The sequence below is a fragment of the Dipteris shenzhenensis genome, chromosome 27, assembly GCF_047967505.1.
Source record: "Dipteris shenzhenensis isolate YYH24624 ecotype China chromosome 27, Dip_SZ_1.0, whole genome shotgun sequence".
NCBI classification, from domain to species: Eukaryota; Viridiplantae; Streptophyta; class Polypodiopsida; order Gleicheniales; family Dipteridaceae; genus Dipteris; species Dipteris shenzhenensis.
In genome coordinates this window covers 25,237,362-25,264,876 of record NC_141622.1, presented here as the reverse complement: position 1 = coordinate 25,264,876, position 27,515 = coordinate 25,237,362, and the positions used below count along the sequence as shown (strand labels likewise).

Sequence of the window (27,515 nt, the reverse complement as noted above, 5' to 3'; positions counted from 1 at the left end):
AGGATCCGATGAATCCCTCGTGGAGTGAGAATGTAAAAAATACTTGGAAGCCAAACCTTGCAAAAGCGTGCAAGGTGTAGATGATATCCTACCAGATGGCAACAAGAGTGGCCATGAGTGGAACACGATGCTCGCCCATCACTAGGCTGCAACACACAACCCAAATGTTCCACACTATGATGCTAGCCACTATCTCCCACATGCCATCCTCTAGGGAAGAGAGGGGGTGACGCTAAGCAAGTGGGATCACCTCATGTAGCTCAATCATGTGAATGCTTTGGCCATGTATTCTGTAGGTAGGGGAGACCTTGTAGGCATGGCCCCCCTCTATCAACCAGAGTGCCATGCCCCAAGTGAAGTCATGCTGGATCCTCTACATTCGAGCCATAATACGTAGGGATCTCAGATCCTCCAAGCACTAGGGCAACTCCATAGGCAGCGTAAGATCCTTTCCAAAACTCCATGCCTGCAGCAATGGCATTGCCCATCCACCCGCATTTGCCCCATCCAAGGGCCTATGGGTAAACCCCCATGCGCGACCAACTAGAAGAAGTAAGAGATCTTTTGTGGCTGCAGGCTAGACCAATCTCATCTAGAATCTAGATCTGATCTCCTAGGGCACGTGCTGCTCAACTTAATGTCTCTCTCTTGAAGGAGTCCATGCTGATGCCTCCATGTAGAGCCACCATCCTATTTGTGTCATGTAAGAAAACAAGACCACCTCATTCACTCGCTTTATGTGGCCTACTCTAACAAAGTATCAGATGTTGTGGCTAACTTCGCGCATGCTCGTGAAGCCCATGCACATTCCAACTCACCACTCATGGGGAGGAGGATAGAGAGAATAGGTTTCGCATATGAGTAGAAGCTTGCACCATGACCTCAAACTTTTGTGACTTCAAAGGAGTCTTGGAAGCAGAGCAATCCGTATTTGTTCATTGGCGTACCAGGGGCATCATAGGCTCTATGCCAACCTTCTATGCCCACTGCATCGTGAAGGATACATCTGTCCTAAACTTGTCGGCAAATTGCTGAAGTGTCCAGAAAGTTGAGTCCGTGAGCTCCACCTCTGGTTCCAGATGGATCATTGCCTGATCTTTGCCTGATCTGTCTACACTAAAGCCGAGCTGGTAGAAAGTTGAAGCACCATGGTGGAGCAACAAGTCTATTCCCTAGAGGCCCCATTGCTTCATGATGCGTAACATGTGCTCTGCCATGATACACAATGAGACAAGAGCGGGGTGTGCTACTCCTGTCTTGTGGAGGCAAAAATGGAAACGCGAGAAAGGGCGAGTGTGAGAAGCAGCCACACCGATGGGATGCCCTTGTCAAGGCTATAAAATCAAGAGTGTGAGAGGATGTTCCCGCGTGGGCATAACGCAGCATTTTCATTGCCTTATGCTTGCGTCTGACTCGTTCGCACCCTTAGTCTCGAAAATCACGATGCTCAAAGGTAGCATTTTGAGGCCCCGTTGGAGACGGGGGAAAATTTCCCGGGCATTCAGGGGCTTGGCTATGTAGTAGAGCCAATTGGATTCGTCTACATTCCATGAGAGGCAATGGACCCCAGCTTGCAGAGCTTTGCACAGATGGGTAGCAGGCACCTACTCTTGACTTTGCCAGGTGGGAAAGCCCTCCCTCCCTCTACCTCTAGAGCCAAAGAGACACTTGGTTGGGTAATTATTAATTGAAGAGAGGATTTTTGAAAGAGAGGTTTTCCCGCCAACATCTTCATCGTCTCTCTCGCCAACATCTTCACCATTTTTTTGCAAGATCATCGTCTCTCTCTCGCCAACATCTCCTCTCCAACCCACTTTCTGCTGCCTGTTTCAATCTTCTGCCCCGTCCGCTAAGACCTCCCTGCTCACTCAGAGGTGCAAGAATGAGATAGCGAGCAATGAGCGGGTATCAATCCAGAGATGCAAGCGCAAGCGCGAGAGAAATGGGGGAATACAGGGACTATGGAACGAAGACGAGAAGACGTTGAATCAAGGCATTGCAAAGCCAAAAGAGCACGGAGTGATGAAGGGTAAAGTTCTATTTTGGCTGTGGATTAAGGATTTGGCCGAAGCAATGCATGGTATGGCGGCAATGTAAGGCGGCGTCGAGAAAATGAGCAATAACAAGTTCATATGCGCCATCTGCTACGAAGAGGCCAAGCTTGCATCCGAAGATCTCCAATCCATCTCTATCTGCGGCCATGTCTTTCACGAGCTCTGGTTAGTTCTGTCATCCGTCCACCGTAACTCGTTTATTCTTTGACACTTTATGGGACAAAGTCCGTTCTTGAAATCGACAATGGCTGCCATTTCTGTTTCATCCCAACCAACTGTGGATTGGCTTGCATTGCGCATTTTTGTTGGCAATATCACTGAGTTCGGATTCTTCATTTGGGAATTGTTGCTATTATCCTAAATTGTTCTTTCCCGTTGTGCAGTTTGCAGCAGTGGTTGGAATATTGTCCTCGTGGAAGGAAACCCACTTGTCCCCTATGTAAACAGCACTGCTCACAGAAAGATGTTCACCGTTTGTTTTTCCAGTCGGCTTCTGAAGCGACTCAAGGGAATTGCTCCCCGCGCTCCAATGCTATCGGCAACGTGGAGGCTCTCGAGGTAAGCTTTTGGGGTGCAGTAACGCCGAGCTCCTTGAACAATTTTCTTGAACTCCAGTAAATTTAATTTCAGCACGTTTATGGCAGTTTTGCTCGAACTAGAATGGCATTTTTGTCAGGCAGCAGTGCAGAAGCTTACCGGGCAGTTATCTGTGACGAAAACTTCTTTAGCGGCTTATCAAGAGCAGCTGCAAGAGTTGAATCGGCAGGTAGATGCCATGGCAACGTACTAAAACATTCATTGCCATCCTTCTATCACTTGGAAATGTTGCCTGTAGCTTTCATCATGTACGGTTAGAGCAGAGAACGCAGAGTCTGCTCAAGCGGAATCTAATCGAGAGACTTAATCATTCATTGCAATTCTTTCACCTTCTCATCCTTCTCAATCACTTGGAAATGTTGCCTGTAGCTTTCATCATGTATGGTTAGAGCAGAGAAAGCAGAGTCTGCTCAAGCGGAATCTAATCGAGAGAGAGCCAACTTGAAAGATGCACTCTCAAGGATCCAAGAGGTGATACAAGGGCCCAAATCTTTTTTTATTATGCCTTGCTCCATTTTTTTGTTATTTTAGAGATCATCTCATCCGAAGGTGATGTGATGCAGGAACTGAAGAGGTCAACATTAGAACGCAGCAAGTTACTTGAAAGGAACACTAGTATTGCAAAAGAACTTGCTGCTCACCAACTGTAATAATCTTCACTTGCATGACAGCCTGCCTGTGCTTTGCTTTTGGGATTGAAAATCTCACAAGATTATTTGTGCAGAGCTCAAAATTTGGATGTGAATGAAGATGATGTGGCAAAGTTGGCTCATGTCGGGCGTGGAGCAAACAAAGATGATGTAATTGTCACCCTCACTAGGTCTCTTATAATACGAAACAGGTTAGTGCTAGTTCCATGATTTTGTCATCGCTTGTTATAGGATCACCTTTATTGGAGAATAAGGATGAACCAAATCTACTTTACAGAGTTATTTACATCAAGCTGAAAGTATTACTACGAATAGTCCTTAATGTATTAGTCATCATGATTTACTTGGCTACAGGACATATAAAGAACTCATGGCGAAATGTAATGAGTTAGGAATGGGAGAAAGCAGAGCCCTTCGCAAGTCTGATAAAGCTAATGAACATATTAGACGGTTGAAGGTGAATCTTGTTGGTTGCAAATTTTTTTTACACTATGACCTTTAGTAAACCTAAAATAAGATACCTAAACAGTTTTTGTTTGTGAATTCAACTCCTTTTCTTTCTTTAAAGAATCTGGAAGATCTTTTTTTAATATGAAAGCCAGCTGAAGAATGCTCTCATAATACCCGCATGTGTCTTCTTTTCCACTTTATTGTGTAGTAGGCAAGAGTGCAGGAGCTAGAGAAGAGTTTGGAAGATAAGGAGAATGCAGACTTGCGCCTGCTTAAGGCAGGCTCATGTTCCTGCAAACGGTATAGCGATCCATCAAATCACTTGTTCCAATCAAGGAATAAGGTGGGTATTAGCTGCGAAACCAATGCTAATGTACAACTGCCTTCTGTTGTACAGCCTTTACCTCAAACTGCAACCCTTTCTAAATATGAGAATTGGGCAGACCATGAAGTGTTTGACTTGGAAAATGATTACAAAGTGATGAAGAATTCTCATCCATATGAGGAAAAAGTAAATCTACATAAGGTTGACAACCATGATATCACCGGGGAATCCCACCACACCTTAAAGAAAGAGGATGTGATGCAGCCTTCAAACCTTGCAGGGAAGCAGAACATTTGCATGGATGAAAGGGCAGGCGCTGGCTCTTTGCATGGAGTCCGTATCGATGGGCATTTAGATACGATTTTACAAGATCTTGAGGGAAATTCTACAGTGCACAAGGAACCACAAAATAGACAGGCCTGTCAGGCTGTTACATTGAATAACCATGAGAGTCCAGAGAGCCCGGTTTCAGTCTCAGTCATATTAGATGGTCCGCTCTCTTTAGAAATTCTTGGGGAAGGTTCCTTTCCAATAGCTATCAGAAAAGAGGTGACACACTTAGCCAATGCGATATCTGATAAAAATGGATTGGGTAAGTAGTGCATGCTTTTGATATATATCTTGTATTGTGAATTTATGCCATCTGGCTCAGTTGAATGCTACCTATGCATAAAACAGATTTTTAACCATATCTGATCTATTTAACATGACAGATAAAACTTCCTTTGGATTTTCTGATCGCTGCAACACAAAAAAACTTGAGCATCAAAAGCCAAACGTGAGCAAGTGGTGCAAGCAACCAACAGATCATAATAGAAATGGATTTGGTTCTAATGCTCCGTACGCAGGGTCATCAGCTGGTACATTCATTTTGTTGGGAGCCAATGGACGGGGCGGGCAGGTGAAAGTGCTCAAGCCTTCACCAATTGTGGTAAGCACACAGGAGAACCCTTGTCGATAGGTAGTTTTTCCTCTTGTGAGCTTTCAATAGGCAAACTGGATTATCTGTTTTAATTTTGAAATGCCTTGTGAAATGAAAGAGTGCAGAATATTCAGTACTTCCTTGTTCCTGTCAGTTGCTTTAACGTTTACTCAATTACTTTTCGTGACTAACTCGCAGAAAGTTGGTGCCAGCTCCATGGAAAGTTGGCAGCGCCCAGTAAAGCGGTGCAAAACCTCAAATACTGTAAGGCACAATGGAAACCAGCAAGGTTCTCTCCAGATAGAGCACTTTTTTGGTGGATCTGCAAGTTGATAACAACTCCATTTATGGTGTATGTCTTTCAACAGCAATAAGACCAATGCCAAAGTTAAGTTTATGGATTCCGTGTAGGCTTGTGATTTCGTTAAACTTCTTGTATGCATATGAGGACTTGCTGTCTGTGTTATTAGTGAGCTTATTTTTACATTCTGGACTTGAAGCTGTCAAAAGTATGTTGGCAAGAGTTAGAAATATCATCTTTCAAATGCCTATCCATTGATTTCCTGTGCTGATTATGGCTCGTGAAGGAAACATCAGGTCTTAAAATGGAAACTTTAGGTCTTGGTATGTTTGCTTTCAGTATAGCTAGACAAGGCATGGGGGTCTCTAAAGCAATACCTTAGTTTCTTTAAGTCTATTTCCAAATATCAATTCCCATAGAATGCATAATAGATGTGTGACACATAACACACGCATGATGTGGCATATCTGTTGGTGGAGATAGCGCATATAATTAGTACATAGTTCATCCATTGAATGCATGTTCAAATTCTCATATGCCCAAAAATCTAGTTAACGTTGGATGTCTTTCTTAATGTCCACAGGAGACTGATATGTTTATGGGACCAAGAAAAACCATCTAGTACATATTGTTGAGGGAGGGCACATGGCAACTCCCAAGGAGTGCAAAAAGCAGCTCTAGTTTGTTATAGTACCTAGATAGTATTCTAAAAACCATGATTGGCAAAACATCAATCTAAGACCTAGTCTTTGGTTTAGATTTTTTTAAACTCTTTTATGAGTGCTATGCCTTCATTGTATGCTGCCCATTGTCCATCTTATCTAGCAGCCTTGACTTTGGCTAGTTATGTTGCCCTATTCTTCAACTGAACTTGGGTAAGTTCCTCGTCTATCCATACCTTAGTTCCTTTCAACTTGTAAGATTGGCAAAGAAGCTTTACTCAAAGATCTCGTGATTTGATTGTAATGATAGCATGTCATTTAGAGTATTGGATATTAGTTGCTCCATCATCCTCATCATCATCATCAACGTCCATTCAATGCTAGGCATGGTCTCTTTCATAAGTGAAAGTTTCACTAAAAGAATCCTCCATTTTATACCAGTCTTCATGGAGTCCTACTTTGATTTTCAGTGCATTATCACGTCTAATTCATGTTTCTTGATCTCTTCTTGAATATCAGTTTTGTTTGCCTTTGTATCAACCTCTATAGTAACTTTTTCTCCCTCCACAGTAACTTCTTTCTTAACTTCTTTCTCCCTCCATAGTAACTTCAATGCTAGGCATGGTCTCTTTCATAAGTGAGAAAGTTTCACTAAAAGAATCCTTCTCTATATACCAGTCTTCATGGAGTCCTACTTTGATTTTCAGTGCATTATCATGTCTAATTCATGTTTCTTGATCTCTTTTTGAATATCAGTTTTGTTTGCCTTTGTATCAACCTCTATAGTAACTTCTTTCTCCCTTCACAATAACTTCTTTCTTGATTGTTTGTACTTTAGTATGAATTAGATCTTTGATTGTGGAGACTAGTGGAGGAGAAGCCTTGCAAGCTTTGACTACTTCATCTATGACAGCTTGCTCACCAGGTCCTTCAAGAAGATGAGAGTCGAGTTGCTTGTTGACTTGATCCTCTAGCGTGGTTAAACATTTTTTAGCTCTTCCACGAGTTTTCAGAGTTGCTGGTTTTCTTGTTCAAGGTCCTTAATGTGCTATTGCAGACTGTTTAGTCTATAAAAGGCAATGAGGGGGAAGCCGTCGCTTGAGTGAAGGACTTCACTTGTGAGAGAGAAAGAGGCACACATTTACATAGATACACATGCAAATGATGCAGTTGTAGTTTGCACATATTCAAACAATCACTATAATAACCTTGTTAAATAGGAGATAGGCTTTCAAAGGGAGCCCCTAATGAGCAACCTATACTAAAGGGTTCCTATTAGGAGGAAAGTTTTACTAGGTTAATACTCACACAGCCTTATCTTGTAAAAGGCTAGGGGGTCTATCCTTATAGCTTCAATTATTAAAGTAGGTAGTGTTGAATAAAGCATCAAATATTCCTCTATAAAGGTAGGCAAGTGCTTTTCTTTTTAGCTACAAGGACTTGTTTCTTTTATGCCAACTCAATCCAAAGGAAACTATAAGATTTTCTTATCTTTAAGTATTTAGGTAGATGGTCATAAAAGTTTAGGAGTGCCAAAATAAGAAAGCTAGGTAGAGTCTAGCATTGGATATTAAGAGTGTTGGGGAAGTTGTGGGTGGGTATAGGATTTTTATTGAGGGAGTTAGGCAAGGATGAGGCATTAAGGTTGTTGAGAGACAAGGTGTGGAGAGTGTGGGGGACATTAATCATTGTCATTGGAAGGTGGGAGAGGATGGTAGATGGGTTTTCAAGAGTTGGGCATGGTGGGGTGCTTGTTTGTAAATTATGCATTTTAGGTTTGAGGTCCTTGGGTGGTTAGATGGAAAAGGAATAGGGCACCTTATGCATGTCAGTCATGTTGACATTAGGCACTCTATATGACTGTTTTTAAGTGCCCCATGTGTGTAGCTCTAGAATTTTCCATACAAAGTGTAAGAATGGGATTAGTCTTAGCACCTATGTGTAAGTGTAAGTGTAAGTGTGTAGCTCTAAGTGCACCTATGCATTCACATTGCCACAATCCTTCTATGCACTTAGAGCTACACACTTACACTTTGTGCTTTTCCAAGGAGCCAAAGGTCGTGGATTAGTCTTAGCATAGTTGAGAAATTTCCATACACAGTGTGAAAATGGGTTGTTATTTTTAAGCGTTGATACACCTACTCTTCCAAAGGAGCAAAAGTTGCCAAATTAGTCCTAGCATAGCTCAACTACATTAACCTCATTTCTTAGAGTGAAAGCTTGCAAAAGAAAGTTTTTTCTCAAGCTCGTATTGCACAGGCAATTTAGCCAAAGCATGATGGCATTGATTGCTTTATCAAATCTTTTAGGAGGGGCTTATGCACAACCATAGGTAGTGAGGGTTAGTTTTGTCTAACATGCATTGATTGTTAGGCATGGGTTTGACGATGCATAAGAGATGCCATGGTGCTTTCATCTTAAACTACTAAAAAATGAACTTATGGGAGGTGATGTATATTTACATGGGCCTTAAAGATAACATCTTAGGAAGAACGTTCAATAAATTCTTGCTATGAAATTAGGAGAAAAGATAAGAAACATCAGACTTGAACTCAAGGCTTCAAAGTGTATTTCTTTTTGTTTAAAATATAAACACAAAATGTCCCATTCATGTGTCATAGATGTGCATAATAGACATGCTTGATGTTATTGCACATAGTGCTTACCTCATCCTATCACTATTGAGAGGCTCATTTCATTTTGAGGCATTGAATCCCATAAGCATAACTTGTCTTGTTGTGTTGAACTTTGACCTTCTTTCCAAGTGTAAACCATTTTGCTTACCTCTCCTTCACATGTGAGTCATTGAATAAGAAGTTTGAAGTTAATTTTCATTTATCCTATATCCTCTAGCATTGAACATCATTTGCAATGCCTTGCATGTCCCCTTCTAGATATGCTTCCTTTTTTTCACTAAGTTTGTTGTGCATTACATATACGATTGCTTTTTCCTCCATTGTAGAGATTTATCACTAATACTTTTTTTGTTTGCATTGGAGAAAACAATCTTAATGCATGCAAACATGAGAATGAATGATATCTTTCAATAAATATAACAAAACAACCTAATGCATGCTACAACCCATATAAAATCACCTAATGCATGCAAACAGGAGAACACTGCTACCTTTAAGATACGTTTATGTATCTAAATCTCCAATTTTCTATCCAAGATATCACTTGTCATGAATGAACATGCTATATTTTTCACTTTGTTATCGCATCTAATGTCTTATCCACTAAAAGTTAAACATATCATATGCTCCCAAAATATGCATTTTTGTAATCAAAAGTCTATAGACTAATTTGTGACCTTTATATTGGAGGTGTGGGATGTTAGGATTCATGGGTTACTACATTGTAATGTAGTGATTGTTTGTATGTTACTACATGTGAAAGGGTGACATTTGTAAAACTAAGCTTGTGGGTAGGAAGGCTCAACAAGCATGTGGAGACAATTAGGCCACCAAGGCCATATTGTAAGATGGTTGATGGCTAGTACACAAACATCTTTTGGCTCAACCCACTTTTCCTTCTTGTGTAGTCTCTTTTGGTGTGTGGTACAATAGGGTTCACTCTTGGAGGGAATCCATATTTTGAGTTTAAGTTCCTTCCATAGCCACTATAAGCCTCTCTCTTGTATGCAAACACGCACGTGCACCTATGCATTCATGTTGCACAATCCTTTTGCTTGTGCACTCCTCATTCATGACATGGTATTAGGTTGTCACAAAAGAAAAGATCCAATGGTGCATGAGCATGCATGTGATGAGGAGAGCAAGCATCAAAGGTGATTGATCAGAAGAAGCATTATGAAAGAGATAAGAAGGAGAAGCCAAAGACAAAGTCAAGAGCAAGCAAACTAAGACGAGAAGAGTACTCCCATCGAAAAATCGAGCTTATATCAGAGGTGGAAAGAGAAGTTAGCTTGCATTAAGCATGCCTTTGTAATATTCCTTTGTTATGTCTTGATTTGCACCCAAAATAGGACACTCCACATTGGGTACAAGCAAGCATAACTACTACTTCAACAAGCAATGAAGCTTCTGTATGGACCTTCGTTTCCTTTTTTGAAACATCTGGAAGGAACTATAATTGCATATTCATATAATCATGCAACCACTTACATGATTTGCATTTGTGAACACCCTTTTCACGATTCACACATGCAATGATGAAAAAACCTTATCGACGATTAAGAAAAATGAGAAATTGTCAATCTATCATTGTTGATACTTTCATATATGCCAGTGGTTCTAGCAAATTGTACTGTTGGTACAGACATTTATCGCTTGGTAAATATCAAGTATTGGCAATAAAAGCAATATTTTGCTCGGCAAAATTAGGTGCATATTCAATCAATGGTATTGTTCTATTCATCAACTATACACTATGTAGTACCATTGATAGAGTGACAACTACTATCTAGCATAACTACTACAGGCACTATAGGCCCATGTACTGCTTAAGTAATTGATATGCTTGCATCCACCAATAGCTTCACATCGTATCCGCATTCTACCTCCACACAACACATACTATTAAGCCATATCAAGATGGTGAGAGAAGCGGAAGAGCAGGGAAGAGACCGACGTTAACATAGATGGAAGAGAACTGTGCCCATGAGACTTGGGCGTAGTTTGAACAAATGCAAAGAATAGCCACTGTGCCTCTTTAGCACTTGCCAGTGTACCTCATAGTGGGTAGATCCTAAGGGGATTCCACTAGAAAGATATCAAAAAATTGGTATCTAAGAAAGAAGTATATCCATCTTGCCAACACAAGCAAAGGGGGAGCAATCACAATGTGAGGGTAAACAGAGAAGAAAGAGGCATTCAACATCGAATTCTCAATCTATTGAGGGACATGGTAGATAAGTGACTAATACAGGCACCCAAAGATCCAAGCTTGAGCGCACAACATTTACATTGAAGTGTATGGCAAAGAGTCTCACCATGGGGGATGTCCTGTTATACTTCGCAAAGATGTTACATTCGCACTTTGTGAGAGGACTCCTTGGTGACTTCTCTTCCTATAGCGATAAATATGTAAGGCCTTAACAGATGTCACCATTACATAAGAGATGCGCTCAAATTCATTGGTGAGAACATGAGATAAGAGGAGCTCCACAAGTTTTGTGAGGAAAAAAAATGAATATTGGTTTGAGGGGAGCCAATGCTTGGAACACCAAATGATAGATGAAGTGGCTCGCAACGCTGTGATGGTGGCGCTCACGACACAATTGGCAAGCTTAATGGAATTGAATGCACTTCTATGATGAGAGTGAATGGAGCACAGAGCCTCTTTGTAGGGGGTGCAATTCTAGGAGATTGAGATAACAATCTATTGCCATCCTGCGAACCAACCACGCTTGGTGAAGCCCCTTCTTGAAGCAACGAAGATGCATTACTATGTCCAGTTTGTCATGTAATTTTTTATGCATCTATCGAGTTCTATGTGACACCTTGCGGCCATAGGTTTCATCTTATTTGCTTGTTACCACCCATGCAAGCATGTAAGTTGTGCCCACTTTGTGAGGTTGCGTCTCTGTATATGATTTTTTGGATTGGTGATTAGATGCCTCCACAATGGCTCATGGCTTATGAGTCTTGACTCTTGTAGACTGAAAACTCTATAATTGGAATCTATTTGAATAAATAACATCTTTATATTTCAATATATACTTGAGCTCATAATATTGAAATGTTCTTAATAGTTTGATACAACATATTTCAAGTTAATATAAGTTGTGAGTACTTGCTTGATACTTTAAAATACTATTCTCATGTTAGGTATATAATGGTTCATCAACCAAACCCATTGAATAAACTAACTAAAGTGCAGACAAACATTAATACATACATGCTAACATTAGACCAATGGTAACAATATGCTAGCAAATAATCATTAACACATACGGACTAAGAAATTTTTTGAGAAAAAAGAACTCTATGTTGTGAAGTAGTTTCTTGTTAATAAAAATTTCTTAATAAATAATGTTCTTAATAGTCAGATATAACATTTTTTAAGTTTAATATAGGTTGTGAGTACTTGACTCTTTGAAGTACTATTTTCAAGCTATGTATATAATGATTCATCAATCAAACACATTGAAGCAACCCATGTGAGGATCATAAATCAAACACATTGAAGCAACACATGTGATTGAAGCAAACCCATCGCACAAACCCATTAAAGCAAGCATGCAAAGGAACATTAACACATGCATGTTAACACTAAACCAATGCTAACAAATATGCTAGCAAATAACCATTAACACATATAAACTAACAAAAGCATTTATATGAGAAAAAATTTGTTAATTAAACAAATGCGAACTTACCTGGACAAAACTTAAATTAAAAATGGTTTAACTTTATTTAAACAATTATGAACTTCATTGTAAATTTAAAGTCTCAATAAATGAGATAAATTCACACAAGGAATGTGGTGTGGAATACACTATAATTCTTGGATTTTAGGCGATAAACTCGGTGGTGAGATGTTGAGTGCATCTCACCACTACATCTCTTAACAACAACTTGTAGTCAAGAGAAGCTTGAATGAGTTCCTCTTATGTAACCTCCATATTCAATGTGAATGCTACCGTATACTTGAAGGAGAGTGTTATGCAATTCATATGAGCTTTTTCCATGTCGAACAAACACTATCAACACATATGCATCGTTTATGGATATTCTAGCAATGCAACTAAGCAACCTTATGAAAGAACCTATGTCCCACTTGACATGAGCCGTTCCTTGAGGTGTTGTGTCAAGAACCACCAATCCAATTTCATTCTTTGGACCTAAAGCTCCAACTATCTCTCTGAATCCGGACATCAAAATTCGTCCATTCAGTATAGTCCATGGACTCTCTATGGTTATTTGTTGCTTACCACTATGTTGAGCATGCAACAAATGCAATTGACCTTGCACCACATCAGGAAGAGATTGTGGAGAGCAACGGAAAAGTGGTGGCCACCTAAAATAGCAAAATCCATCGGGGAGGGGTACATCTAGCAAGGATAACCACTCAGCCCCATTGTTGAGTGGTTTATATCAAAATTAGCAACAGTTTATATTAAGAGCCTCATGGAGCAAAAATTAAACAAAAGAGATTACATTTGTAAGAACTCAACAATTGTTGAGAGCCTTAGAGGCCAAGAGATTACATCCGGTGATCCAAACGATCGATGAGAGCCTTAGAGGCCAAAAGATTACATCCAGCCATTGCTGGTGGTTATCAGCCTTGTTGGGCAAGAGGATATTTGTAAAACTCATTATTGTCAATTGCTAATAGCAAGAGGATATTTGTACAACTCAATATTGCCACCAGCCCTGCTTGCTCCATTTGAATTTTTTGGAGAGCCGATGGAGGAGACGATGGAGAGGCCGAAGACTTCTATCCCAAAGTACATTCCCACCATTTATCACATATATTGAGAACACTAATCTGGAAGAGAGTAGAATGACAAGTAAACTACATAGTGGAAAGAAAGAAATTATAGAATGGCAAATTTCAAATATCGAGATCAAATGGAGACCAATTTAAATCCTTTGAAGCCATGTCTAAGTATGCAAAGATGTGAAATTTTAGGGCATTGATAGAAAAACTTTTTTGATATTGGAATGATTTTAATCCCATTAGTGTGTCAACTTTGGAACTTTTGTTAGCAAACTGGCCCTTCTCTCTACTCTTGGAATGCTAGAAATGGCCTTGGCAATGCATACCTTTACTTGGACCAAGTGTATATGATTTTGATGATGAGAACTTCCATGGAGTGCAAGGAAAAGTTTAGAAAGCTATGTGGAGGAAGATTAATCCAGTGGTGATGAAATAAGTTTTCTCTGATACTCAAAGCAAGGCTTTCCAATTTGTGGTAGTAATAATGTCTCTAGAAGCAGCACCTATCTTGACTCTGAGTTAGTCTTAAAGATATTAAATCAGGCTAATATAGTGAAGTTAAAGGGAATGCAAGAGCTCACATGTATGGTTTCATGATGGAGAGGATAAGTATATTGTTCAAGATATCTATTCTATTTCTTAAGGAAGAGTTGCCATGTAGCAGGAGGAGCTAGAGTGCAAGGGGAGGCTTGGGGAGATCATAGATGTGCCACATCGCACCATAGGGCATGGCAATCTATTCCCTCCTTACGTCTTTGGGTACTTTGCCCAACAAGTTCTTGCCCAACGTCTCCCTTGCTTCCTTTTTAGAAAATTCTCTCTCTCTCTCTCTCTCTCTTCCTCCTCCTGCTTCCTTTCCTCCTTGCCCTACCTCCTCTCTTCTCCTCACCTGACCCCTAGTGCCACTCAATCTCCCAAGGTTAAACATTCTTACAACCTCATGTAGATCACTATCAGTTATTTTAGGCCTTGAAAACCTGGAAGACAAGGTGAGCTGTGCAAAGAGCTTTCCATGCACCTTTTGCATGGTAGAGGTGGATGGGGTAGAGGCTTGCAATTGCCCGCAAGATGTTGCAAAATGAAGGTTGTTGTAGCTTCCAAGATTCATCTTTTGCCCATGAGATTTCTCAATGCCCTCCTTGCAACCCTTCATTTTGTTAATTATCACCAATCAGTGGATGACTTCTAGGCAATCACCAATGAAAATCTGTTGATTAGCCTCTACAAGAGTCTTAATGAGCCTTTGTCGATGACATGGTCAGTCCCCAAGTCTCTTTGAATTAATGATGGACACATGGGTTGAGTGTCAATATCTTTGCATAATTGGCCTCGTATTGTTGTGCACTCATCCAATGCCATGAAACAATGTCAATGTTTTCATTTTGGGCAGGAATGGATTTGGCAAAGACGAACCTCCTAGCAAGAAGGTGTCATCAGGACGTGTCAATGGTGTGACTGCCTGACAATGACATACTCAATAAACCATGATGTTGGTAGATTTCACCCCTTATTCTTGAGCATAAGTAAATCCCACCCCCCCCACCCCACCCTTATCCACTCAACTTGGGTTGTAAATCGGAAAGCCATCTCATTAAAAATGTCCATTAATGAAACAAAAATTGAATACAAAGACATAAATCTCATCTATAAATGAAAGCTGACAATGTATACATCACCTACACAATGTGTTAGCGATGTAGAAGATGGACAGATAAATCTTTCCAACAACACCCTCCCCGACGGTGATATACTTGATGGATCTAGATGTACTCATGATGTAGGCTAATTTCACCCCTTAACCCTAGGCATAAGAAACCCTTCTCTCTCTCTCTCTCTCTCTCTCTCTCTCTCTCTCTCTCTCTCTCTCTCTCCCCCCCTCCATCTCTCTTAAATTTTTTGACTTCACTATTTGTGATTATTTTTTGCCTCATTGTGGCTTTTTTGAAAGTTTTCATTCAATTTGAATTATCCCCTCAATGAGTAAAAACACTTCCACCCCTTAACCTTAAGCGTAATAAACCCTTCTCTCTCTCTCTCTCTCTCTCTCTCTCTCTCTATGTATATATATATGTATATGTATATGTATATGTATATGTATATTGGGCTTTGAAATTTTCTTTTGCCTCAATGTCACTTCTTGGCAGTTGGTCATTCGATTTGAATCATCCCTCAATGAATTGAAACAATTTCTTGCAAGTTTTCCTTCAATTTGAAGAAATTACATATAAGTTTTATTATGGAACTCAATATTTGAATTCTTTTAAGCAAAATTTTGAATTAGATCTCTATTAAGCTTAAGCATTTATTTTAGATGGAAAAAAGTTTTTATGCATGTTTAAAAAGAAAAGCTTAAAAGGAAATATACACACATGTTGCACAATGAAGGACACATACATACATATAGACATGTCTATATTTACTTCTATTCTTTTATTAGAGAAGAGTTTCTGTGTGGCAGGCCAAAGGGGAAAGCAAGTCCAAATGTAGATGTTTGTGCATGTCTCTCTCCTAAGTTTAAGTGTTCTTGTGTAGTTGCATATCTCCTAGGTTCGAGTGTGCATGTGTGTCTATGTGTGTGAGGGGAATAGTCACAAGAGAGAATTTGTGTGTATGAGAGAGAGAGAGAGAGAGAGAGAGAGAGAGAGAGAGAGAGAGAGAATGCAACAAGGATGTGTGTGCAAATGCACATGAGAAAGAAAAGGGGGGGAAGGTGGGAGGGATCTCCCAATGTTTGAGTGTTCATGTGTGTATGCATGTGAGGAAGACACCCGAGGGAGAGAGAGAACATGTGGACGGAGAAATATTATATGTGCGCACATGCATGCACACACGCGCGCACACACACACACACACACACACACACACACACACACACACACACACACACACACACACACACACAGAGAGAGAGAGAGAGAGAGAGAGACCGGGGGGGTCTATAAAAGCTTGGCAACTTGGTCAAGATCACATGGCTGCCCATCTACCTCAATCATTGAGCAAATTAAGCATAGATGCAAGCAAAGTAGTGCCTACAATGGAGGGGGTATTGAAACTTAAAATTGCATTTCTTGAATTTAAATACATTTTAAGATTTAGCCAGCAAAGTGGGCTCTAACCCATTGTAGAGGTCATGCTACTTGTCCTTGTTAATTGCTCCTTTACCAATATTAGTTCTGATTGGCCCTCTTCAAAGAAGTTAAAAGTCAACTAGAAAACATATAACACATCCAATTGATAAGACCCCAACTTGGACACCAACATGCCAAGATCAAGAAGTAGGTTTTTCTTTTTTACCAGAACCACTTGAAATGTGAAACCATTGTGCAACATTCGATGGAAAGCTAGATAATTTTGGGTCAATAGCACATCAAAGTTAAAGGAAGACAACTAGTCTTGCCCAGTAAGGCCATTTTTCACTTTGTGCTTGGCAAAAAAAACTTGACATCAAACCCGAGTCACTGTGAGTGCATCAATGCACCTTCAAGGCGGTACCATACCTCTTTCACCATAGGACAAGCTCAAAACTTGACTTACTACACTGCGTTACTACAAAGAACATAGACCGGGCTAATTTTCATCCATTTCACCAGTCTATTATGCACAAGCACCAACAAGTGCATGATCTTCCAAAGCAAGAAGTTGATGTTCCCAAGCATATACCTCTTCCAAATCTCATTACACCGAGCTCTCCACCAATAGGAGCTTCATCTAAGATTCCATTTGTGATTGAAATCCTCCACCTTGGCTTGATGGCAAAGCCACCCATGTAATACATCACATGAACCTAGATCTTCCTTAAACTTGTCCTCCCCACCACCCATTGATTCTCTCCAGTGCACTAAGGGAATATGATTCAATGGCCACCCCTAGGGGAGGTCCCCTACCACCTTGGAAAGAAGAATCACCTCTATTTCTGTTAGCTTAAACTATACTTTCACCAGTCCCAATGGCTTTCAAAATGCTACCTTAGAATCCCAAAATGAAACCAGTAATGATGAACACGCTCCTTATGCAAAGAACTAGCACAAGGCAGGCTAAAGGTAAGCCCATCAGTAGACTAGTGAGCCCATCCCCATTAGATATGTTCCATCATCCCTCTCATACCAAAGCGGCCTTTCCAATGAACGATATCCACATCATTTCCATGCACTCACTAGCCTTGCTACTAGCTTAGAGCCACTAATTTTTATGGGAACTAGGAGAAAAGTTTAGCATACCAAGAAAGCTCCTTCCATTGATCGACTCTTCTACCTGTACCCTTTTTTATATAACTTTTAGCCACTTTAATCCATGGAGCATTACCCTCAAAGAGTTGAGGAAGCCACTTGCATAATAGGGAGTAGTTTCTTAGCCCTACACTAGGCACACCTAAACCTCCTTGCAGCTTAGGAGCCTTTTTAATTGCTCCCAAGGAACATAGTGAAGACACATAACACCTCCATCTTTTGCCCAAAGAAAAGATCTAAGTAGCTTTTCCACTTCCTGCTAGCTCTTGAAATTCCAAACTAATGCTACATCAGTTGCAATCACTATCAAGATGTGTTTAATCACAAGAATTATGGCATTCTAGCCAATCTCCATTCCATGCTAAACGTGGATATTTTGCCATATTTTATCAGTCCCAACCCTAATGGGGCACCAAGAGGATGGACTCTCTCCCCTTGAGGAATACTAAGAGAAAGAGACAATACTTTACAAGTATATAATTGTAAATATTAAATGAAAAATATCTTTTTTGGATCGTGGGAAGATTCTAAACTTGAGAATGTCATCTTTGAAAAAGATCAAGGACTCAAAGTGGTTCCCCTCCTTAACTAGTTTTTCCACCCATTGGCTTTCATGAAAGTACTAGTTATGAAGACTTAAACGGGTTAAGAATAAAACAAAAAAGTTCTAGTTACAAAATATGAAGGCACAAAGAAGTCACCGACAATTGGATCTTTGAGGTGGAAGATATTATGCAACACGTTATTTACGCATGTACACATGCTGAATCCATATTTTGTTTATGATATTTCTTTCCATCCATTGTTTCTAAATCTTTCACCCTACCCCTCCAAGATGCAAAAAAAATGTTTCTTTATTGGGGTCTCTTCCTTCTCTTGGGTTGCATTAGCACCCCTAATATTTGACCTAGAGAACATGGCTAATGCTACAGTGAAGCGTGGTTACTTATCTGAGGATGTCAAAGGATGTCTCATGAAGCTGTTCCTGAAGTGTCATACTATATTGAGGGTCGATGACTGGAGGCCGATATGATGCTTAATACCTTGTATAAGATCATTGCAAAGAACATGGCCTTGAGGATCTAGAGGATATACATGTAGCTAACAGAGAACAAAATGGATTTATGAAGGGTAGAGACATTTTTGAAAATGTTCTCAGTGTTTCTTCAGCATTGGAGTATGTTTGCACTTTGGGTAAGAGATGCCCTTATTTAGGTTTGACTTTGACAAAGCCTATGATCATATTATATGGGACTTTACAAGTGCAAGAGTGGAGCATTTGGGTTTTGGATTGACCTTTTTTCAGATGGTTTGAATCATGTTTGGAAATGCCTCAACAATACTGAGTTTGAATGGAGGGATAGTGGGTTGGTTTGATCTTAGGAGATAGGTTAGGAAATGGTGTCCGTTGGCACCACTATTGTTCGGTCTCTACACCACACCTCTCATGGGCTTATTAAAGGATGGGATCGGGGAATGCAGGGTTAAGGGGGTAGTCCTCCCCTTGGGCAAGCAAATGTGCTCACAATTGCAGATGATATGGTTGCATTTGCATTTGCATTTGCCAAAGAGTCTAAGGAGACTGTAGAGTGATTATTTGAGACTTTGCAATCCTTCTTTGAGGAATGTTGTTCAAAGTATCGTTGGAGGAAAACCTTTGCTCTAAGGGCTACCCTTGATGGGGTTGTTGGACTAGGGGGTTGCTTTGCCCCTTAAGAGGATATGCTAGAATGCTACAAAAAACTCTATTGTGAGGCCATTGGGCAAGGGGAGCTTTCTTTTTCAATGATTGCCAAGGCATTCCACATCTCACTCAATTGAAAATATTTATGAGAGCTTTAACCATGCTTTAACTTGCCCAGCTCTAAGACCCATGCCTTAGTTGAGGTCAGCACATGCTCCATACTGATTTTCTAGTTCATATCGACAATTGCAGGCTTTACCCGCAATAGCATAGAGCTCGGTTCTAAATATGTCTACAATGTGTCAAAATTAGTACTCAAATGTGTCAAAATTACCTTGTGTCAAAATTTATGTCTACAATGTGTCAAAATTACCTTGAGCATCTTGCACTAGAATGGTAGGCACCCACTTCCAAGCACAATTGCCTACTCAAAATATGGGAATGTTCCCATCTTCTCAACCTCAATCTGTTTAATAGCTTCTTCCATCTCAACCATCAAGTATGAATATACACGTCAATTGGAGGGCAGTTAATTGAATGATTCAAACTCTCTCTTACTATCATAAGCTGTGAATCCTCCCGAAGATGCTTGCACTTTTTGCTCTCAGCCCATTACTTAGCCCCAAAACTCTTTGGATACCAGCATCCCATCTAGCATAATGCTCTTTGATATTCCTTCCATTTAGCCCAAGTAAACCTACAAAAGGCTTTACATGATAGTATAGACTTTTCAAACTTAAAATGTATATGAAAGAATCTTCCCACTACTAGGGGAATGAAAAAGGACCAAGTAACTGAGAGATGATCTGAAATACCAATGTGCAACAGGTAACCCTCCCTCGTTGAAGATTTCATCCACCAACCCTCATCTGAGGTGTAGAACATGTCCCTTTTCTTTTGTTATTCTAAGAAAACCCATCTAGACCAATGGAATCCAACTCAATGCAATCAATTAAGCCCCATTCTAAGCAGAGCTCTTCCCAAGCATCCTCTCTCGCCCTATCAAATCTTTCCCAGGGTGAGATCTACCCCCAACATCTAAATTCATGTTCCAATCGTAGCCCAACAAATTGTTGCCAAACATAGATGCTTTAAGATCTTTCCATCAGACACTTTGGTCCCCATCATAATTGGGGCATATACACTCGCTTCATCAAAGACAAACCCATAAATGTTTACTACAGGAGCTAGAAACACACCTAAACACTTCTTGCAAGCCATGAACTCCCTTTCACAACACAATAGTAACTCCTCAATCCCTCACAAGGCAATTCACCAACACATAAAAACCAAAATATGCAAACAAAAACCATAAGCTATCATCCTCACCACATTTGCACACCTAAAGCAACACTACATCGGGGATTCTACTCATAATCATAGTTATACATCTCTTCTACTTAACTTTGCCATAGCTAACATTGTAGATTCCGCAGCAAAGCATTAGCACTTGCCACTCCTCCTACACCCCTATCACGTGATTTAATGGGAAAGTGCCTTGACTACATCACGTAAGAAAAGGAATCATTTTTCCATCCCACCCAAGGAGTTTGCAACCTCTTTAATTATATTTGATGCACCATGGTTTGTCGATGAGGAGATATTAGCTTCTGCTAGCGGCTTCTTGGACTATGCCTTTTCTTCAACGACTCTCTAATGCTTATTTGCATCTAGCATGACTTCTTCCTTCGAGTCATCTCCAACATCTACCCCATCAGGATTTGCCACAATATTTGCCCAGGCCTCACCCTCACCTTTTTTCCATCCAATAGAAGAACCCTGCACAAGAGCTATCAATTGGGAATCAGACTCTTTATGAACTTCTTGTTGCCTGTAGTTCCCACCCATAACCTTAGTCTCAACAGAAGGAAATGGTATTCCTCTATAGAACTCCACCACCCTCCCTTTCTTGGTGACAAACTTCCAAGGAGAACTCACTGTTGGACCTTCAATCTTCTCATAACTCACAATTGAATTCCTTTTTGCACAAGCCTCTTGATCCATTGGCATGAGATATGCACTATCACATCCCTGCTCAGAATGAGTAATAACATCCTTCAAAGCTTTAGTCTTATTAAGATCCTTCAAAACGGGCTACATGCTACATGCATTAGCTTGCACATGCTTAGGCCGAGTTGAAGAATCATCCATCGAACCAAGCTCAGCATGTCTTGAAGACAACTTGGTATTATGAGGTCTTTTAAGGCACTCCCTAGCATAATGACCAACATTCTTACATAGAAAGCATGCATCTAGGAAAGCCCCAAAACGCATGGGCTGCACCAATGTCTCACAATCAAGAATAGCAATCTCTACCAAGTCCGAGACAGCTTGGTTGTGATCCCATTGGATCGATGTATTCTTAAGCCCAAAGTCTTTCCTAGGCTGAGGGTGGAATAAGGTAGAAAAAGAAGTTAGCCTCTCACTACCACCTCCCAACCAAGCAGGCAAACCTAAACTCTCAATCCAGACCGGACAATCATGATAAATGAATTCATCGACACTAAAGGAGGGGCTCCAAGGCATGACGAAAACCACAACACTATCAAAAAAGAAAGGCCTACGACTAGCTCATTGTGGATGGCCTCAAACACACAAAGTAGGAGAACGAAACCCCCTACCAACAAATCTAGCCACACAAAACCACACGAAGGTATGCCACATTCATAAGCAAGGAATTGATTAAGCTCACCATCAAAGGAACTCTACTCATAAAAAGTAGATACGCTCACCCTCTCGCCGGCTTCTCCAATTCAAGTTCGACGACTTTTGAAATGGGTTTTCGCAGACAACCGCACACTTCTTCCTAGAGTTTATCAGTCCCTTCCTCTCGGTGTCTAGCCTGCCAAACCAACTCTTGTTTAGGCATGGACTTATTGCATTATCAGAGAGAGAAGAAAAACTGCCATGAAGCTGATGAGTCGGTGCATTTGCATATGATGGGGTCTCCTCAGGCTTAACATCTTGCCAATTAGCTTTTCGTTCCTTCGTGTTATGTTATCGCATCAACTCTCTCAACTATCTTGCTCTCATCCGCAAATAGTCCCCTCTCATTCACATCATTACCTTCACTCATCAGGCTCTCCTTGAAACCAGCGTGGCTCATCTGTATGCAACATCTCTTGAAGCTCCTTTTGACTACCTCATCCTAAACCAGTAAAGGCGACCCTAGCATGCACAACTAATGAGGATGCTCAGAGCTCTGCTCTAATATCAACACAATCCTCATAGAGAGATACTTACCTAGTATGTATATCTTCTCTGATTGATTCAACATGTCTTGGATCAATGTTGTAGGGTTTGACTCCTCTAGCAACACTTTCTCCCTTGCCTTGATTGGTGAACCACTATTGAGCAATAGGGAGGACGGAGTTTTAGAGCATTATTTTTTAGCACCGGCTTCCTCTTTGGATTGTAGGTTCTCGAGGGCACATTCTGCAAGGGACCTTTCCCTTTGGGATTTGCCATGAGCGATGACTTTCCATTGTTTCATTGGGTGCTTTCATCAATAGATGTAAACTTGTTAGTAGGAGTAGCTTGCTAGCTCCATGCATTCTTCTCCACCCCATTTTTAGAAATTGGTGCACGAATCTCAAACAGGTAGCCATTGATGATAGCCTTTATCTCTTTCTTAAGTCATCCTTCTGGGATGCAAAGTGAATCTAGGGAACGAAAAGAATTGCCTTGGTACCCCCTTGTTAGACAAAGGGTTATTCCTATTGAGGATTCATCTCAACATCTTTTGTTTTTTTATGTGCATAACACTAACACATAGAGTGCTAAAAAGGAAAGTGTTGGAAACCCTAACCCTAACCCTAAAGGGGTTTGTATATATTCATCATTTATAACTAATACTACTGTATAGTTAGTCGTTTGTGGTGTGCTTTCTAGGTGTGCCCTCTCTCCTTATCTCCACTCTTCTCCTCTCCTCTCTCCATATATGCTCATGGTATTAGAGCATGGTTGTACCTTCCGCTGAGGCACCATCCTTCTTACGAGAGAGATCGAGACTTCTTGAGTGTTCTCTTCCGTGAGAGACTTCTTACATTCTCTTCCGTTTGAGAGAAATTTCATCCATTCATTTTCTTGAGGATTCTTTTCAGAGATTTCCATGAGAGAGAGAGAGAGAGAGAGAGAGAGAGAGAGAGAGAGAGAGAGACTTGTGAGTCCTTTTTTATTCATCTCTTATTGTGGGAGATTTGCAAGGATTTTTGATTGATTCTCTTCTTGAGATTTTGAGTCCTTTTTTAGTCTCCTTAGGGAGACAAGATAGAAAGTATCCTATGCAGAGAGAAAGGAGACATTTCCATTGATTGACCTATCTACCCTACCTTCACTCACCTCCATCAACAAGCTTCCAACAACTACGGCACAAACTAGGCTCTTGGCCACTAGCAGCGCCCATCTACACCTCTCTACAGTGCTCTACTTGCTACTTCGACCTCAATGCCGTCTACAATCGGCTCAACCACCAACTAAGGTGGCTCTCTCGTCCTGCAGCTGCAAAGGCTCATCACATGGGCTGAAACGATGCCTCAACCCACCACCTCACAAGCAACACCTCACGATCCGACTGCAAAGCGACTATTGCTTTAGTCAGAACTCCATCGAGCTCATAGTGCTAGCATCTCTACAGTGCCATTCCAAGCAAAGGCGATGCCATTTAAACGACTGGCGACTCAATGACGTTGAGTAACATCATTCGCATCTACAACGACCTCCAGCCACGGGACTGCAACAACAATCAAGCCCAAGCTCGCCGTCAACATCAACACCGCTCGCTAGTCACTCCTTCAATGTATACGAGGCGACACCATTCAACTGCATCGCGAAGCACACACCACAACCAACCGAGCTCCCACGATTGCCCAAACGACCCTACAATGCCAAGCTCAAAAGCACTCTCCATCGACTTAGAAGCAGCCAACCTCTGCATGCTTCAGTGACCACCGACTAAACTATCTCCAGCACAGGGACTTCTAAATGAATTTGCACCAGTAAGCAAAGGTTCTAAAGGCCACACACCTCTAATAGGCCCGACTCAACAGTTGAAAAACCTCCACGATAGCCTAGCATCTACAAACAACAAGCTCCTACCTTCGACCAAGCACTCTAGTTGGACATGCTGGACACACAACTCACATCACCAAGCGGCTCACTACAAAGCCATGAGCTCGTGCTAGACGAAGCATCACCGACCCACAGCGATGGAAATATTTCCGTCATTGGAATCTCACACAGATTTCGTTGGTATCCAATGGATTCCCTCTATCACAAGGGTGCCCTCCTTATGACACATGGCACCATGGAAATAGGACAAGTGGCACGTAGGCTTATCCACTTGGAGCCTCATCTACCATGTCAGTAGGGCTAGCCCTATTGACACATCATCCAAGACACGTCACTTGCCATGTGGGCTTATCCACAGTGCCACATCATCTGCCCAACTAGGACTAACACCTCAACTGCCATGTCATCTCGACCACATCAATAGACACGTCATCACTACCAGGTCAACAATGACTCACCATTGCCAAGTGGCACACAGTTCCTTTGGAGCCAGAGTTATCTCTCCACATGCACTGCATATGCACATAGCTGCCACCTAATCACAGGGCTCCACAAGGACACCCCTTGGCTAGCACACTTTTCATGTGAACATAGTGGCCACATCATCATTTTTCCTCCTTTGTTGCCCCTCCACCTAGATCAAGTCATATCTCTTGATCCAGGAAGAATTTGAGGGCGCTCTAAAAAGGAAAAATGCCCAATTTTTTGTGCTCTATGCGTTCGTCACATCATACACACATTTTGGTGCAAGTATCACACACTTTCTAGCCTTTGCATCTCTTTGTGCATGCACATGAGCCTCTGGGTTATGCATAGACCCGCAGCATCAACGGTTCACTTTACTACTTGACTTTCATCGATGACTACGGCATATATTATTGGGTCTATTTTCTGAAAGCAATTGCCACTGCAAACTACTTGCGTAATCGGGTTCTAATCGAACCAATTCAAGGGAGTTCATGGCCCGATTTTTTGTGCTCTATGCGTTCGTCACATCATACACACATTTTGGTGCAAGTATCACACACTTTCTAGCCTTTGCATCTCTTTGTACATGCACATGAGCCTCTGGGTTATGCATAGACGCGCAGCATCAACGGTTCACTTTACTACTTGACTTTCATCGATGACTACAACATATATTATTGGGTCTATTTTCTGAAAGCAATTGCCACTGCAAACTACTTGCTTAATCGGGTTCCAATCGAACCAATTCAAGGTATGACACCTTATGAGGCATTCACTAGGTATAAACCATGCATTGGGCATCTCCTCATATTTGGTTGCATAGCATATGCCCAAATATTTATCGCAGAAAGTTGGATATGAAGCCACGCAAACACATCATGCTTGGCTACAGTGAAGAAAGCAGAGCATATAAGTTGTATGATCCCATCAATTGAAAGGTCATCATCTCTAGAGATGTAATCTTTGATGAAGAATCGGAATGGAAAACGTCAAATTCTTAGGAGATAGACATATCAATTACTCAGTCAACTACAAAAAAGGTTGATAAAGAAGAGCAAGAATTGCCAGAGACACCCCAAGCGAAACAACAACTCAGACGGTCTACCAAAGAAAGCAAACCACTAGCCAGATTGACATATGCTCAGAAAGATAGAGCAATTCAAATTGAAAACCACCAATTATGCTCTTATGACTACCATCATGGCCACCACAGAAGAGCCAGTATACTTTGAAGATGCAGTTCACAAGCAAGAATGGCAAACTGCTATGAATGAAGAAATGGAGCTTTGTACAAAAAACAACACTCGGAAATTATGCGACCTTCCACCAAGAAAGAAGGCCATTGCAAACTAATGGGTTTAAAAAGTGAAGTACAATCCAGATGGAAGCATTGAAAGATAGAAACAGATTACTTTGATGAATCAAAGCCAACAACAATATACTGTGATAATCAATCGGCTCAAACATTGGCCAAGGATCGAGTATATCACTCCAGAGAGTACTTCATCAAAGAAAGAGTGTTACTTGGTGACATCACACTATAACATTGTGAAAGCAAAGAAAATGTTGTAGACATCTTTACCAAACCACTTGGCAAAGAGCTTTTCGAGAAGCACCGACAAGCTCTTGGTTTGACGTAGAGGAAGGATATTTCTATTAAAGGGGTGTGATGGAATGTAATGTTCAACCCTTCTTTGATTCCCCAAAATCATCATCTTGAGGGAAGGCCTACTTTATGATGTTGATCTTGAGGGAAGGTGTCGAGGATTCATCCTAGCATCATGTGTTATCATATGCGCATATCACTAACACATAGAGTGCTAAAAAGGAAAGGGTTTGAAACCCTAACCCTAACCCTAACCCTAAAGGGGTTTGTATATATTCATCATTTACAACTAATACTAGTATACAATTAGTCATTTGTGGTGTGCTCTCTAGCTGTGCCCTCTCTCATCTCCACTCTTCTCCTCTCCTCTCTCCATATTTGTTCAATTCCATGGCATGCTGGCATCTCTAGCTTATTGAAACTTTTTCACTGAAAGGGAGTGGCACCACAAACTTTACAAGAAGTTTCCATCACCTCAATTTTTAAGCCTCATAAAACACCTTGATTTAATATTATGATGGTGTAATTTGAGTCAAAGTTGACACATTGGGAGAGCCTTTACAAGCATGGGAATTGTTGGACTCTCGTGATATGATCTATCTTCTTGCATTATAACTAGTTGCAAAATTCTACTGATTCTAAATTCCCCTCCCCCACCACATAGCATCAACTCTTTCTTTGTTTTTGCATTCAATAGACACATAAGACAAACCTATTGGGGAAAAAATATATATCATATACAAAATAATAGGCTAACTAGAACTTGTTTTCAAGGACTAATTTGTTGACTACGAAGACAAATGGAAGCTTTGACTTAAATTTTGAGCATCATGTGTGGTTCCTTTCGAGAACAAAGTGGCAAAGCAACTACATGCCAAGCGAGGATGATGATTGCAATTATTAATGAGAGTAATATAATAAACCATCTAGAAGAGTGTTGAGAGCATTTCTTGGAAAAAAAAGAGAGCTGTTGAACACCACATCATAGATTCTTTGAGGGCGAAGTTTAAGGGTAGGGCCACAGAGAGACGGGCAAGGAACTGGAGGGGATGTTTTGATTAGGTGGTGGAAGAAAGCATATTCCGAGGATTAT

General features: G+C 40.8%; 1 protein-coding gene across 1 annotated transcript; it reads left to right on the top strand.

Moving 5' to 3' along the window:
* The first annotated feature begins 1,848 nt into the window (after positions 1-1,848).
* LOC147884082 (RING/U-box superfamily protein) lies at positions 1,849-5,484 on the top strand. Its single transcript, XM_087399082.1, has 10 exons — positions 1,849-2,219; positions 2,438-2,612; positions 2,731-2,820; positions 3,021-3,122; positions 3,215-3,297; positions 3,376-3,492; positions 3,656-3,758; positions 3,963-4,668; positions 4,790-5,007; positions 5,197-5,484. Exons 1-10 carry the CDS (start codon positions 2,113-2,115, stop codon positions 5,329-5,331), a joined length of 1,836 nt encoding a protein of 611 aa, XP_087255208.1. The 5' UTR covers positions 1,849-2,112; the 3' UTR covers positions 5,332-5,484.
* The last annotated feature ends 22,031 nt before the right edge of the window (positions 5,485-27,515 follow it).

What these genes read in the sequence shown, in the direction of transcription:
- LOC147884082 (XM_087399082.1), top strand. Translation starts at nt 2,113, where the DNA reads ATGAGCAATAACAAGTTCATATGCGCCATCTGCTACGAAGAGGCCAAG. An exon ending in CATGTCTTTCACGAGCTCTG is followed by an intron (nt 2,220 to 2,437) that starts GTTAGTTCTGTC and finishes CCCGTTGTGCAG; the next exon opens with TTTGCAGCAGTGGTTGGAAT. An exon ending in TCTCTTATAATACGAAACAG is followed by an intron (nt 3,493 to 3,655) that starts GTTAGTGCTAGT and finishes ACTTGGCTACAG; the next exon opens with GACATATAAAGAACTCATGG.